The sequence below is a fragment of the Zonotrichia albicollis genome, chromosome 20 (assembly GCF_047830755.1).
Source record: "Zonotrichia albicollis isolate bZonAlb1 chromosome 20, bZonAlb1.hap1, whole genome shotgun sequence".
Lineage (NCBI taxonomy): Eukaryota > Metazoa > Chordata > Aves > Passeriformes > Passerellidae > Zonotrichia > Zonotrichia albicollis.
Genome location: NC_133838.1, coordinates 2,953,784 through 2,968,395, shown reverse-complemented (window position 1 = coordinate 2,968,395; position 14,612 = coordinate 2,953,784). Strand labels below are relative to the sequence as shown.

At 50.5% G+C, this 14,612-nt stretch overlaps 1 protein-coding gene across 1 annotated transcript in view; it reads right to left on the bottom strand.

The window, feature by feature from the left end:
• Positions 1-14,612, bottom strand: part of LOC141731339 (uncharacterized) — a 796,170-nt gene that overhangs the window by 575,468 nt on the left and 206,090 nt on the right. The window contains exon 8 of the mRNA XM_074555958.1: positions 10,144-10,794. Within this exon, the coding sequence (XP_074412059.1) occupies positions 10,144-10,794 (651 nt within the window). The remainder of the gene's footprint in view (positions 1-10,143; positions 10,795-14,612) is intronic.

The window sequence follows — 14,612 nt, the reverse complement described above, 5'->3', positions numbered from 1 at the left end:
CTGGTCATGGCATGGGGGGCATGAAGCAGCTCCAGATGGAGGACAAGGTGAAGGGCAGTCAGGGCTCAGCCTCACACAGAGGTGAGGGGGGAGCTGGGCCAATCTCTGCTGGGAGGAAGGGTCTTGTGGCAGCCCAGAGAGGCTGTGCACATTGCCAGGGAACAGCTGTGCCCTGCATGTGCCCCTGCAATGAGCTGTGCTGCTGCCAGTGCCCCTGGAGCTGTGGGGCTGCTGAGCTGTGGGGCAGGCAGAGGAGCAGGAGGGTGCATGTGCAGCTGAGCCATTCCTGGAGAGCACAGGGCTCTGGGCTCCCTGCTGTCCCAGGGCAGCCCAGAGGCCAGGCTGTGCCTGTGCCAGCTCTGGGCAAGTGGCTCAGGGTTGTGCCCTGGCCTGCCTCAGTGTCTGCCAGCAGGAGCATGTTTCCCTGTGCAGCTGTTTAGACATTTCCAGGAAATGTGTCCCATTAAATAGGGAGCTTTGGCTGCTTTACATTTGCATGGAGGCCTCTGTTTAACTTTGTGTCTCCACTTTGCAGATCTGACTGGTTACAGTCTTACCGAGAAGTTTTCTCAGGACAATTCAGATGTTCCCTCACCCACAAAGTCCTCGCCTCCCATCCAGAAGAGCTCTCTGTCCTCCAAGCTCAGGAAGAAGCTGCCACCTGTATGGAGAGTGTTTGAAGAATAGGATTAATGTGTTAGGCTTCATAGTTACAGCTGTACATATGTTCTGATCTTTAGATGTAGTTATGAATTAAAGTATTTTGATTGTATCTTTAAAATTTGATGACATATTTTTAATTGTATATATTTTTTAGGATAAAAAAATTAAATAAATAAATAAATAAATGAAATTTTAATAAACTAAGAGAAGAATGTGAGACCAGGACCTGCTAGCCTAGAGATTATGGGAGTGCAGCTCACTCGATGTGCCAGTGTCTCACCACATCCTTTTCTCATTGGGCCTCTCCTCTTCCTCTTTGGCCATGTATTCTTTGTGTCATTTGTGCTGCTCTTTGTAACTTGGCATTACTACGGGGTCACACACTGACCTGTTTGAGGGACAATGGATCCAAAAGATCCTGTATAGTCAAAGGTTTTTGTCTTGGTTTGGAAAGACAGGAGTCTGCTAAGGAAGGCAGGAGCCACCCCTGAAATGGAGAATGTAAACCCTCCCCACCCCTCTCAATTGCTATAAATTTTAAATTAAGGGACTCTCAGGCAAAAATATGGGAGCAGGAAATAACAGTTCTTTAATAGGTAAGGAAAAAAAATGGATAAAATAAACAATGCGTTACACTAGAACAACACTGACAGAGTCAGAACCCAAGCTGACACCCTGTGGGGAGTTGGTGGCAATCCAATTGGAAATGTGGCTGCAGCCCTCCTGAAGTGTCAGGTGTGGTTCTGTTGGAGCAAGGGGGATCTGTAGAGAAGGATGTATTCTTCCTCTGAAGATCCAGTAGAAGAAGAGAGAGCTGCTGTTCCTCTGGGGAATCCAGTGGAGAAAGCCGTGCTGGTGTCTCAAAACCTCTGGATTATATCTGGGTAGCAATGCTTGGCTCCTCCCTCTGGGCAGAGCATCTCACAGTGGGATGTTATAGTTCTTATCAGTCACGCAGTGACATTCAATAGCCTGTTGTCATGCAGTGACATTCAATAGCCTGTTCTCAGCAGATGTCTCCTCTCGAGGGAGGAGTGGGAGTGAGTGCTCAGAAAGAGAGATAAGGCAAACTGCCCACTTGACAAAAGACAGCTGCCATACAGATGGTAATAGAATACATCTTGCCTTGCAATCTGGAACATTATCCACCCCTTATTCTATTTCCATCTGCATCACAATGAAACCTTACACACAGTTCTCACTTAAGACTACGTTTCCCTGTGGCACACAACGGCTTTCTCCATCTTTCTGCATTACCCACCAAGTGCAAACAGGTCCTTGAGCAAAAACAATTCCATGCATGGGTTTGTCTTTGCCTGAAGTGGGAGTAATCCAAACAGTTTTTCCTAAAATACCTTTCACGTGTACAACAGGGACTTTATCTCCACCCACTGTGTGCAGGGGTTCAGACTGGGCAGGACCAGCTCTATTTATGGACCCTCTGGTGTTGACCAACCAGGTGGCTTTTGCTAGGTTCATTTCCCAATTTCTAAAAGTCCCCCCCGCCGAGTGCCTTCAGGGTTGTTTTAAGTAGTCCATTGCATCATTCAACTTTCTCCGGCAGCTGGTGCATGATAAGGAATATGATATATCCATTTAATACCATGTTCCCTGGCCCAGGTGTTGATAAGGCCATTCTTGAAATGGGTCTCATTGTCTGACTCAGTTCTCTCAGGGGTGCCATGTCTCCACAGGATTTGCTTTTCCAGGCCCAGGATGGTGTTCCGAGCAGTGGCGTGAGGCACAGGGTAGGTCTCCACCCATCCAGTGGTGGCTTCCACCATGGTCAGAACGTAGCGCTTGCCTTGGCGTGTCTGGGGCAGTGTGATGTAGTCAATCTGCCAGGTTTCCCCATACTTGTACTTGGACCACCGCCCACCATACCACAGGGGCTTTACTCACTTGCCCTGTTTGATGGCCACACACATCTCACAGTCATGGATGACCTGAGAAATACTGTCCATGGTTAAATCCACCCCTCGGTCTCATGCTCACTTTTAGGTGGCATCTCTGCCCTGATGGCTGAGGCATCATTGGCCCATCAACCTAAGAACAACTCCCCCTTATGTTGCCAGTCTAAGTCTTATCTTTGACACCTCCATTTTTGCTGCCTGATCTACCTGCTCGTTGTTTCAGTGTTCCTCATTAGCCAACTCTTGGGGACATGAGCATCCACATGGTGGACTTTCACAGGTAGCTTCTCTAACTGAGAGGCAATGTCTTTCCACTCATCAGCAGCCCAGATCGGTTTTCCCCCAAGCTGCCAGTTAGCCTTTTTCCACCTTTCCAGCCAGCCCCAAAGAGCATTGGCTACCATCCATGAATCAGTATAAAGATAGAGCTTTGGCCATTTCTGTCTCTCAGCAATGTCCAGGGCCAGCTGAACAGCTTTGAGTTCTGCAAGTTGACTTGATCCACCTTCTCCTTCAGTAGCTTGTCCAACCTGTTGTGTGGGGCTCCATACGGCTGCTTTCCACTTCTGGTTCATCCCTACGATGTGACAGGAACCGTCAGTGAAAAGAGCGTAGCGTGTTTCTTCTGGGGGCAGTTGGTTATAGGGAGGAGCCTTTTACGCACGTGTCACTGGTTCTTGTTCCTCTTCATCATTCCGACCAAAGTTCTCACCTTCTGGCCAGTTTGTAATTATCTCCAAAATCCCAGGGTGATTCAGTTCACCTATACGGGCACGCTGTGTGATCAGAGCAATCCATTTACTCCATGTAGCATCAATGGCGTGGTGGGTGGAAGGAACCTTGCCTTTGAACATGCACCCCAGCACCGGTAGTCGGGGTGCCAGGAGGAGTTGTGCTTCCGTGCCAGTCACCTCTGAGGCAGCCTGGACTCCTTCATAGGCAGCCAAGATTTCCTTCTCTGTGGAAGTGTAGTTGGCTTTGGACCCTCTGTAGCTTCAACTCCAAAATCCCAGTGGTCAGCCTCGAGTCTCCCCAGGCATCTTCTGCCAAAGGCTCCAGGACAAGCCATGGTTCCCTGCTGCAGAGTAGAGCATATTCTTTACCTCTGGTCCTGTCCTGGCCGGGCCAAGGGCTACTGCATGAGTGATCTGCTTGATCTGGGCAAAGGCTTGTTGTTGTTCAGGGCCCCAGTGGAACTCATTCTTCTTGCAGGTAACCAGGTAGAGAGGGCTCATGATCTGACTGTATTCGGGAATGTGCATCCTCCAAAAACCTATGGCACCCAGGAAAGCTTCCGTTTCCTTATTGCTAGTTGGTGGGGACATAGCTGTGGTCTTGTTGATGACCTCAGTGGGAATCTGATGCCGTCTGTCTTGGCACTTCACTCCCAGGAACTGGATTTCTTGAGCAGATCCCTTGACTTTTCTCTTCTTGATGGCAAAGCCGGCTTCTAGCAGAATCCTGATGATCCTCTCTCCTTTCTCAAATACTTCCATTGCTGTGTTCCCCCACACAATGATGTCATCCATGTACTGCAGGTGTTCTGGAGCCTCACCCTTTTCCAGTGCAGCCTGGATCAGTCCATGGCAGATGGTGGGGCTGTGCTTCCACCCCTGGGGCAGTTGGTTTCAGGTGCACTGCACGCCCCTCCAGGTGAAAGCAAACTGAGGCCTGCATTCTGCTGCCAGAGGAACGGAGACAAACGCATTAGCAATGTCAGCAGTGGAGTACCACTTTGCTGCCTTGGACTCCAGCTCGTACTGGAGTTCCAGCATGTCCAGCACAGCAGCGCTCAGCGGTGGAGTCACTTCATTCAAGCCACAATAGTCCACAGTCAACCTCCATTCTCTGTCAGACCTGTGCACAGGCCAAGCGGGGCTGTTGAAGGGTGAGTGAGTTTTGCTGACCACTCCTTGGCTCTCCAGCTCTTGGATCATCTTATGGATGGGCATCACAGCATCTCGAGTGGTTCTTGTACTGTCGTCGATGCACTATGGAAGTGGCAATTGGCACCTATTGCTCTTCTCCCGTCAGGACTCCTACTGCAGATGGATTCTCAGACAGTCCAGGCAAGGTGTTCAGTTGCTGCATGCCCTCTGTCACTACAGCTGCTATCCCAAATGCCCACTTGAGTCGTTTTGGGTCTTTGAAATACCCACTTCGGAGGAAGTCTATGCCCAAAATACATGGGGCCTCTGGGCCAGTCACAATAGGATGCTTCTTCCACTCATTCCCAGTCAGGCTCACATCAGCTTCCACCAAAGTGAAATCCTGGGATCCCCCTGTCACACCAGCAATAGAAACAGACTCTGTCTCCACATGTCTCGATGGGATTAATGTGCATTGCACAGCAGTATCGACCAAAGCTTTGTACTCTTGTGGTTCCGATGTGCCAGGCCAACGAATCCACTCAGACCAGAAAACACGGTTTTCCCTGGCCTCTACCTGGCTAGAGGCGGGGCCCCTCTAAGCCTTCTTATCTTTCTTTCCCTGGGCATATGTCTTGGATGTTCCTTCAAGGGGATCGGACATGTCATCATCATCATCATACCTGGCAGTTCGGCTATGGGCAACTGGAGCTGCTTTCCTTCTGGTGGCTTCCTTCAGTTCATGCACCCGTTGTGCCAGAGCAGCAGTAGATTTTCCATCCCATTTCTTCATGTTTTCTCCACAATGACGCAGGTAGAACCACAGCTCAGCTCGTGGGGTGTACCTTCTCTTGCCATCGGGGTAACATCTGTGTTGGCTACCAGAACCTCTGATCTGTACTGCTGAGATTTGGAGAAGGTCTTCTTTAATCTCCTCTCTGAACTTCTTATGATTCTCCTCTATCTTGTCCTCTAATTTCTGCAGACATGTTTCTACTGCTGCAATTCTGGCATGTGTTGGGCCATGCACAGCATCTACATATGCTCAGAGCTTCATTGCCATATCCAGCACAGTCTCATCCCTCTCATCCCACTTCATTATGGCTAAGGCAGAAGCATATTCATGTGGCACAAGTCGTACAAGTTTCCGCCACATCACAGACGTGCATGGTACCAAGTCTGGGTTCCTAGTTGTTACATCATCTGAGAAGATAATCTTTGCCACTGCCATTTCTCTCAGGTGTTGGATCCCTTGCTTTATGGTCTTCCACTGGGTTTGTTGCATATAGAGATCATCTGCACAGGTATCTTTGTGCTACATTTTCCAAGACCCGTGCCCAGAGACTGTGTGGAGTAGTCCCCGTCATCATTCCTTGGTCGATGACAGGATCCTGTGACAGGGATCCCAAATACCTTGCTTCAGTGCCATCCAGAATTGTAGCCTCACCTGCAGCATCCCAGAGACGGACCAGCCAACTAATTATGGATTCATCAGGTCATTAGGTGTAATCCTTCTGTAGGCCACAAAGGTCCTTCAGAGAAAAGGACTCAATATTGGCTTCTGATCTTGCGCCTGCTGGTTTGACTCCTGATTTTATGTCAGGAGGCATTGAGGGTCCTTCTCCTGCTGCATCATCATCATCATCATCATCCACTGGTCGATCAGTCTTGTCCATGCATTTCCCACTTCTAGTGCTGGTAGCAACAGCCATTGGTTGAGGCTTATTGTCTGGTTTAGCTGCTGGCTTAGGCTCACTATCTGGTTTAGCTGCTGGCTTTGAACCTGGGCTGTTGGCTGTAGCCTGACTGGGATAGCTGATTTATCTCCCTGCCCCCCTGCCTCTGTCTGCTACCCGACAGTATCTAACAGAATGGGATAAGCATAGGCCAGGGCCCAGCTTATTGCAATGAGCCTTTTCTCTTTAGAATGATCATGGCACTTTGTTTTTAGGTATTTCCCCACCTCAGCTGGGTTCTGAATTTGTTCCCGTGGAAAATCCCAGTCTACAGGATCAGAATATTCCTTCAGGGTTTAGCCTGTATTTTCCCATTCTCCACACCACTTAGGATTTTTCACGCCTGCATCTGCTTCTGGGACAAGGGTCTCACCAACTCCTCTGGATATCTCAGTCCTCATTCTAGAGAAGCTGCAGACCATATAGAGGAAGCTTGATTAAATACCAGATTAAATACCAGAAAGATGGTCTCTTTAACATTCAGGGGAAACTGAACATTCTCAAAAAGTGGCATAACAGATTCAAAGGAGAAGAAGGAAAGGAAAGGCTGGAAAGCCTCATTCCCTGCTCCTCCTCTAACAAACTGGGTGCAATTACTAATAAATTCCCAAAACATACTACTGGAACTGGGATGCAGGGTAGGACGAAGAAACCATAAACCATAAATATCATAAACAGACTCCAGTATCTTTGTAAATGCCCTATAAATCATTATCACCAAGGCCTGCACAACAGCTATTCCAATCCGTGCCGCACTACCATAAAAATTATGGGTTATGGACAATAATCCTAGTGACCAGAAAGGTATTGAAACCTCAAAAAGCTCTAGAGACCAGAACCACGTGAAGGCCTCCACCCCAAGAGACATTAGGAATTCAAGCAACATGGCTACTGACTGCTTTAACTCACTAGAGAGTGAGCACAACCAACATACAATCAATAGAGCTTTTTTCCACCTTCTTGAGCCATGCATTGGGCACCAATAGATGTATTTGTCCTGGTTCAGAGCAAATTTGGAAGAGAATCCCAAAGGGGCTCCAGTAGCAAAGCAGATTAAATCAGCCCCTTCCCCCAACCGGTCCTGGAGAAAATACCTCCTTGGAGAAAGGTGGAAAAACCTGTTTATTAAACAATAAAACCCCTTGCCGCTCCAAAAGAGATGACTGAGAAACTGAGAAAGTCCCCTCCCTGGGTTGCAGCTCAGCTCACTAAGTCTCTGATCAGTCCCTCTGGTGCTGGAAATGTCGCAGGCCAGGCCTGGCCCAGTGGCCACAGATGTAGCTGCTGGTGCTCTTCTGGTGTTCAGTCCAGAGCAGGTTTGAACAGCTCCAAAGAAAAGGGGAAAAAACCCACAGTCCAGGGAACTTCTTTGTCTCCTTTGCCTCAGCTAGCTAAACTAACTAAAAGCAAAAGAGAGCTCTGTCCCGCTGTCTGTCCATCCACAGACAACACAGTCCAGAGCAGGAATGTGGAGAAGTGAGTGCAGTGTCTGAAAAAAACCTGCCTCTTCTTCTCTCCCCCTTCACTCTCTGGAACAAGTCTTAAAGGTGTACAACTTATTATTCAGCATAAACAGAATGAGACAATTGGGGATAAAAGCATCATTTAGTCAACCCACGACACCCACCCATTACTTACTTTTTTCTTACTTTCCCAAGCTTGCTGACAAACTTGCTGAGTCCTGATGACTCTTCTTCTTGTATCTCTTTCAAGGATATACCAACCCAATTTCTGAATATGTCCATTATTCATTGTTTGTGCATGTGTCCATTGTCCATTAGTACAAGCAGGCTGGATTGTGCTTTGGCTGAATATGGGCATTGTCTAACAAAAACTCCTCAATCTGCAAAAACTCTCAATATGTAACCATACTGAGATGACTGGAACCACACAGGAACAACCAGGACCATGCTGAGGAGAACTGGGACCACACTGCAGGTAACTGGCAGTGAGTGAGACCATGCTGGGAGGGACTGGGATCATATGGGGAGTGACTGGGACTATACCAGGGACAACTGAGTTCAATTGGGACCATACTGGGAGTGTCTGTAACCATAGGGGAGTGATGGAAGCACACTGGGAACAGCTGGGCCCATGCTAGGACCAACTGGGATGACTCTGAGAGGGACTGGAATGATGGAGGGATTGACTGGGAGCAACTGGAATGATGCTGAAAGCAACTGGGAAGAAGTGGGAGTGACTGAGAACAAGCTGGAAGCAACTGGGATAAACTAGGAGAGACAGGGAGACACTAGGATCATACTGGAGGCTACTGGGGTCATGCTGGCATTGACAGGGAGCAACTGGGATAACACTGGGGGCACTGAAATCGTACTGGGAGTGTCTGAGAGCAACTGGAATTAGACTGCAAGTGACTGGGATCATACTGGGAGTGGCTACAATCATACTGGGATCAGAGTGGGTGTGATTGGACCCTGACTGGGGGTTACTGGGAGTTACCAGGCCCATGCTGGGAGCCAACAGGGGACATAATTAGAGGAACTGGGAGCAACTGGGATAAAACAGGGGGCAAGTGAACCACCCTAAGGTAACTGGGAGTGCCTGGCAATGACTATGAGAATGTTCAGGGCAACTGGGATATACTGGGAGTGTCTGAGCCCATATGGGTGGTGACTGGGACCAGACTAGGAGCCACTGGGAATGTGCTGGGGGAACTGGAAACACGCTGGGGGCAAGTGGGAAGGACTAGGGACCTGGTGGGAGAGACTGGGATCATACTGGGAGTGCCTAGGACTATGCTAGGGACAACTGGGAGAACTGGGAACACACTAGATGAAATTGGGAAGAACTGGGACTGTGCTGGGATCAAATTGCATCATCATAGGGAATGACTGGGAGGGACTGGGCTCATACTGGGAGCAGCCACTGCTGGCCCTGGGACCCTCCAAAAACACCTCCTGGGGAACCCGGATGTCCCCCCGAGGGCCATCTGTGGCTCGGCTTTGGAGCCCTGCCAGCTCCAAACTTCCCCTGAAAAAAATCCCAAACCCAGGCACCCCCCAGCAGGTTTGGGCCGAGCTCCCCCTTCCCCGGGCACCTGCAGGATGGGGGGTGATGCTCCCAGGGCTGCGGCGACTCCAGGGTTCCCTCTCCCCTTCTCCAGCTGCTTCTGCTGCCGCTCAGCCTCTTCCTCCTCCTCCTCCCCTGTTCCCGAAGGTCGAACCGTGAGGGGAAAGGGGACAGGGAAAGGGTGGAACCATGAGGGGAAAAGGGGCAGGGAAAGGGCGGAACCGTGAGGAGAAAGGGGACAGGGAAAGGGTGGAACCATGAGGGGAAAGGGGGCAGGGAAAGGGCGGGAACCCTGAGGGAAAAGGGGCAGGCTCAGGCCAAGGGCGGCAACTGTGAGGGGGCGCTCTGCAAACAGAACTGCAACGGACTGAACATGAACGGGAGAGAAAGCAGTAAGTCTGAGAGTTTTATTTGCTATCAAATACATCCCACACACCCTGCCCCACACAATCCCCGTCCAATCGCTCCTACGCTCCCATCCCATCCTATCGCTCCCAAATTGGGATCCCATTTCTCCCATCTCCTTCCAACCCCATCTCACCCTGGTACCTGTGGAATGGAGTGAGTTTGGCATAGGATTGAGATTTTGAGGTGGGAACAAGCAATTTGAGGTAGGATTGAGCCCTTTTGTGTTAAGATTGACCTGTTTTCAGTATGATTTGAGTGGTTTTGAGGTGAAAGATTGATCCCTCTTCACTTTTGGACTGCAAAGAGATGGAAAAGACAAGAAAATTAAGGCCAAACCAAAAGAATAAGAAGCCAGGTGTGTTCCCAACATGGATCACAGGGAAAGTGGGTCACCAGGGCTGTGCCCCAAGTGCCTCCTCCAGTGGGGGATGGAGCTGGAGCAGAGCACGAAGCTCTTCCTGCACTCAGGGCACTAGCAGGGCTTCCCTTATCGGTGGCTGTATTGGTGTCGGGTCAAATGAGAGCTCTGTGAGAAGCTCTTCCCACATTCTCTACACTTGTAGGGTCTCTCCCCTGTGTGGATGCGCCGGTGGGTGATGAGTTGGCAGTTGTACTTAAATCCCTTCCCACACTCAGGGCAGAAGAGGGCCCTCTCCTCTGTGTGACTCAGATTGTGCAGGAGGAGATGGGAGTTGAACCAAAATCTATTCCCACACTCGGAACACTCGTAAGGCCTCTCCCTAGTGTGGATCTTTTGGTGCCTGATCAGGGTGTCATGGTCCCTAAAGCTCTTCCCACATTCCCCATACTCGTAGGGTCGTTCCCCAGTGTGGATCCTCTGGTGCTTGATCAGGTCAGAGCTCCCGCTGAAGCTCTTCCCACACTCCCCACACTCATGGGGCTGTTCCCCAGTGTGGGTTCTCTGGTGGCTGATCAGGCTGGAGCTCTGCCTGAAGCTCTGTCCACACTCCCTACACTCGTAGGGCCTCTCCCCAGTGTGGGTCCTCTGGTGGCTGGTCAAGTGGGAGCTCCGGCTGAAGCTCATCCCACACTCCCCACACTCGAACGGCCATTCCCCAGTGTGGGTCCTCTGGTGCTCAATGAGCTTATAGTTCCACCTGAAGCTCTTCCCACACTCCACACATGTGTGGGGCTTCTCCCCATCATGGAGCTGTTCATGGAGCACCAGCTCAGAGCTCTGGCTTGATCTCTGGCCGCCTTCCCAGCCCAGGCTGGCTCTTTCCTCCTCAGATCCCTGCCAGCTGCATTTGCAGCCCCTCCTCGTGCGGCATCTCCGGCGCTTTTCCTCCCCGTTGGCTTCCTGCGCCATGGAGCCGCTCAAAATGGCTTCTTCCACCAGGTTCTGCTGCGGGCATTTGTTCCCCCTGCTCTCCATGCTCAGCTCCTGCTCTGGGGGAGGAAGGACAAGGACAGGATGGGATTTGCGTCTGTGCCACAGGCAAGGGCAAGGAGATTCCCCGCAGGGCTGAGCTGCAGCCAGGGCCATACTGGGCTGGGCTACGGAGCAGCACAGAGGGGAAAGGGGCACTGACTTCCTCCTCACCTGCTTCAGTGTCCCAGGGCATCTTCCTCACAGACTCCCAGGGGTTGGCAATGGGAAATCCTGGTTTGGGGAAAACAAGGGATGAGCATATTGAGTTTGAAGGTCCCTCTGCCCAAGTCCATCTCTACCAGTCACCGGCCATCTGTACTTCACAAAAACCTTCCAAACACCCAGATTCAGCCCTGGAAAAGCCTCCCAGGAGTTCCCTGTCCCTGGTCCCTCCCCTTGGGTGTTCAAGGGTTCCCCCCTGTCCCAGCTGCAGGGGGTCACACTTAGATTGGGGGTCCCCCTTCTCCTCGGTGCCCGCCCTGCCAAGGCTGCTGGCAGTCCCAGCGATCCCAAAAGCTCCCCCCTCTTCGCTCTCCCCATTTCGGGATGCCGGGGCTGTTTGGGCTCCCGGGCTCCCTTCTCCCCTCATTCTCTGCTCGGGGCTGCAGCGGCTCCAAGGAGTCCCCCCTGCCCCTCTCCAGGCTCTTGAGGCTCCCGCCCATGGCGGCGCTCCCCCCTTTCTGGGCTCCCCACTTTGGGCTCCTGCGGCACACAGGGCTCTGCTCCTCCAGGCTGCCTCTGCCGGCAGCCGCCACCAGCACCCGCCGATGTCCCCCCAAGGGGCCTTTTCCGCTCAGCCTTGGACTGCTTCATTCTCCAAACATCCCCCAAAAAACCCAACTGGGAGCAACTGGGAGTGTCTGGGAACATGCTGGAGGGAACTGGGCTATACTGGGACATACTGGGAGGGTGTAATGGGAGGGACTGGAACAAATGAGGGTGAAAGAGAGCAACTGGAACCATGTGGAGCACAACTGGCTCTTACTGGCAGGGACTGGGAGCACAGTGGGGCCATCTTTGGATCATACTGGAATGGACTGGACTAATATAAGAAAACCCTCAAAAACTCCAGAGATACACCAAAAATCCCAGTGGAACTCACCAAAATTTTATAAAACTCCCAAAAATTTCAATAAATTCCCCCCCAAAACCCCCACAACCCCAACAAAACACCCCAAATCCAAAACCCCCCAAATCAACAAAACCCCCCAAAATCACATAAGCATCTCTAAACCCAATAATTCTCCCAAAAACCCCCAATAATTCCCCTTAAATTCCTAACAAAATCCCCCAAAGCCCAAAAAAGCCACCCTGAAATTCTCAAACAGCCTCGCAAAACCCCAAAATCCCCACAAATCCCCCCAGAACCTGCCAGACTCAGTGGGGCTGTCCTGGATCAGGGGGCACCGGCCGGTGGAACAGCAGCCACTTCAGGGGGCCCTCAGAGCTTTTTGGGGAGGGGGCACCATGGGAGACCCTCCAAAAACGGGGGGGGGAGGGGGGGAGGAACCCCTGCTGTGCCCCCTCCCCCTGAAACCCCCAGACCTTGGTTCAGGGTGGGCCTGGGACCCCCCGGGACCCCCAATTCTCCCCCGAGACCTCTCCAGGAACCCCAAACCCCCCAGAGTCCCCCAGGGTTGGCCTAGAATCACCCTGGACCCCCAAACCCTCCCCAAGACCCCCAAAACTCCCCAGGACTCTCAGACCCCCCCATTTCCCTCCAAAATTCACCCCAGAGCTACCTGAAACCCCCCTGTGAAAAATGCATGTATTTTATGATTGGCTTTTTGCAAATATTAAAATGAATATTATATGTGTTGTGTTAGAAAGAAATGCTGTATTAATTCTCTTAAGTACTATGTTAAATATAGTTTTAGGTTATAAAAATTGTTAAAACAGAAACTATGCTATGTAAGATGCTTTGTTTAACAGAAAGGGCTTGCAGCGAGATAGCAGCCACAGGACACCTAAATCTTTCAGAGAAAGGGAATTTATTGCCTTCTTATCAGAAGAAATGAACTTCTTCCCACCTTGGAGGCGCTGTTAGGATTAGAAGGAAGAAGCTGACACTGACCAGACAGAATCCTGTGTTTGAATGGAATTTATGCATCATGTATGAAGTGTATGAATATGCAACGGGCTATTGTTCTTAATGGTTAGTCCTTTGTTAGCAGGGGTCTTTTTTGGGCTCGTGATGCCCAGAAAAAGGTACCCGGACGTCCATAATTCTTTGTTTTTATTATCTCGTATTGTCCTAATTCAATTTGTCCAAATTGCTATTACTCTAATTGTGTTACTATTTTTATAACCATATTTTTTACTTTTAAATTTTGAAAACAACCGATTGGCGTTCTTCACAATTTGGTAGCAGAGGATGGTTGCTAACACCTCGCTGCCTGTGCTTTAGGAGAGTCAGAGTGGGGAAGGCACGCCCTGCCCTATTTGGCAGCCTCGCTTTGTTTCCCCTGAAGTGACCGACAGACGCAGGTTACGATCTGTGGACAAAAGGAGGCAATATAACAGAGAGAAGGAAAAAGAAGGCTCCCTACAACTGCGGTAATTGGTCCCCTAAGTGTAGTAGTGCGCACGAAGAACCCGGGAAGGAAAAAGGATTGGTAAGTATTTCTCGGGCGGGGGGCAGGTACAGGGAGGGGATGAATGTGTGTGAATGAGAGGCAGGCTGGTTGTCCCAGACCTGCCAAGTGAGTGAGGAGTCTCCCATGCTGCGTTTTCCTCTTTTCGCGAGAAAAACGGCCAGTAAAGAGACAAAGCGAGTGATAAGAGAGTGAAAGAACCCCCCGGGGTGACTGGGACTGGGTCTCAGGGAGGGGTTGGACCCCTCGGAGGTAGGGAGCAAGGTTTCCTCACCCAATCCACTAGGAAACGGGACAGGAGGGGCCCCTAAAACCTGCTGGGTTGAGGGATTTATATTCTAAGAGCATCCAAGAGCAGGGTTGAGCAGAATTCTGTCGGAGTGAGGATATGCCCAAGAACACTCAGGGTGGGACAACACAACTAGATTGAGGGATTAAAATTTTACCCAACAGCATCCGGGGTTGGACAACACAGCTAGACTGAGGGAAAAATTTTTGCCCAACAAGATCCAGGGTTGAACAACACAGCCAGATTGAGGGATAAAAAATGCCCAAGAACATCCAGGGTTGGACAACACAGCAAAACAAATTAAATGCCCAAGAGCATCTGTAGTTGTACCACACCGCTGGGTTGAGGGACAGAAAATGCCCAAGAGCATCTGGGGTTGAACAACACAGCTGAATTTAGGGAAAAATACCCAAGAGCATCTGGGGTTGGACAACATGGCAGGACTGAGGGAAAACTACCCGAGAGCATCTGTGGTTGGACAACATGGCAGGATTGAGGGAAAAATTGCCCAAGAGCATTTTGGCTTGGATAACACAGCTGGGTTGAGGGATATCCAATAGCACCGAGACTGGCCAGTAACACCTAAACTTGTAATAGGTGATGTGAAAGTAAAAGGTACCTTATTGTTGTTTTGTGGTGTGTGTGAGTGAGACCCACACAAAGTCAGCCTCAACTTCCCAGGCAGGTGGGAAGGGGGAGGCAGTGGAAAGAGGAGTGA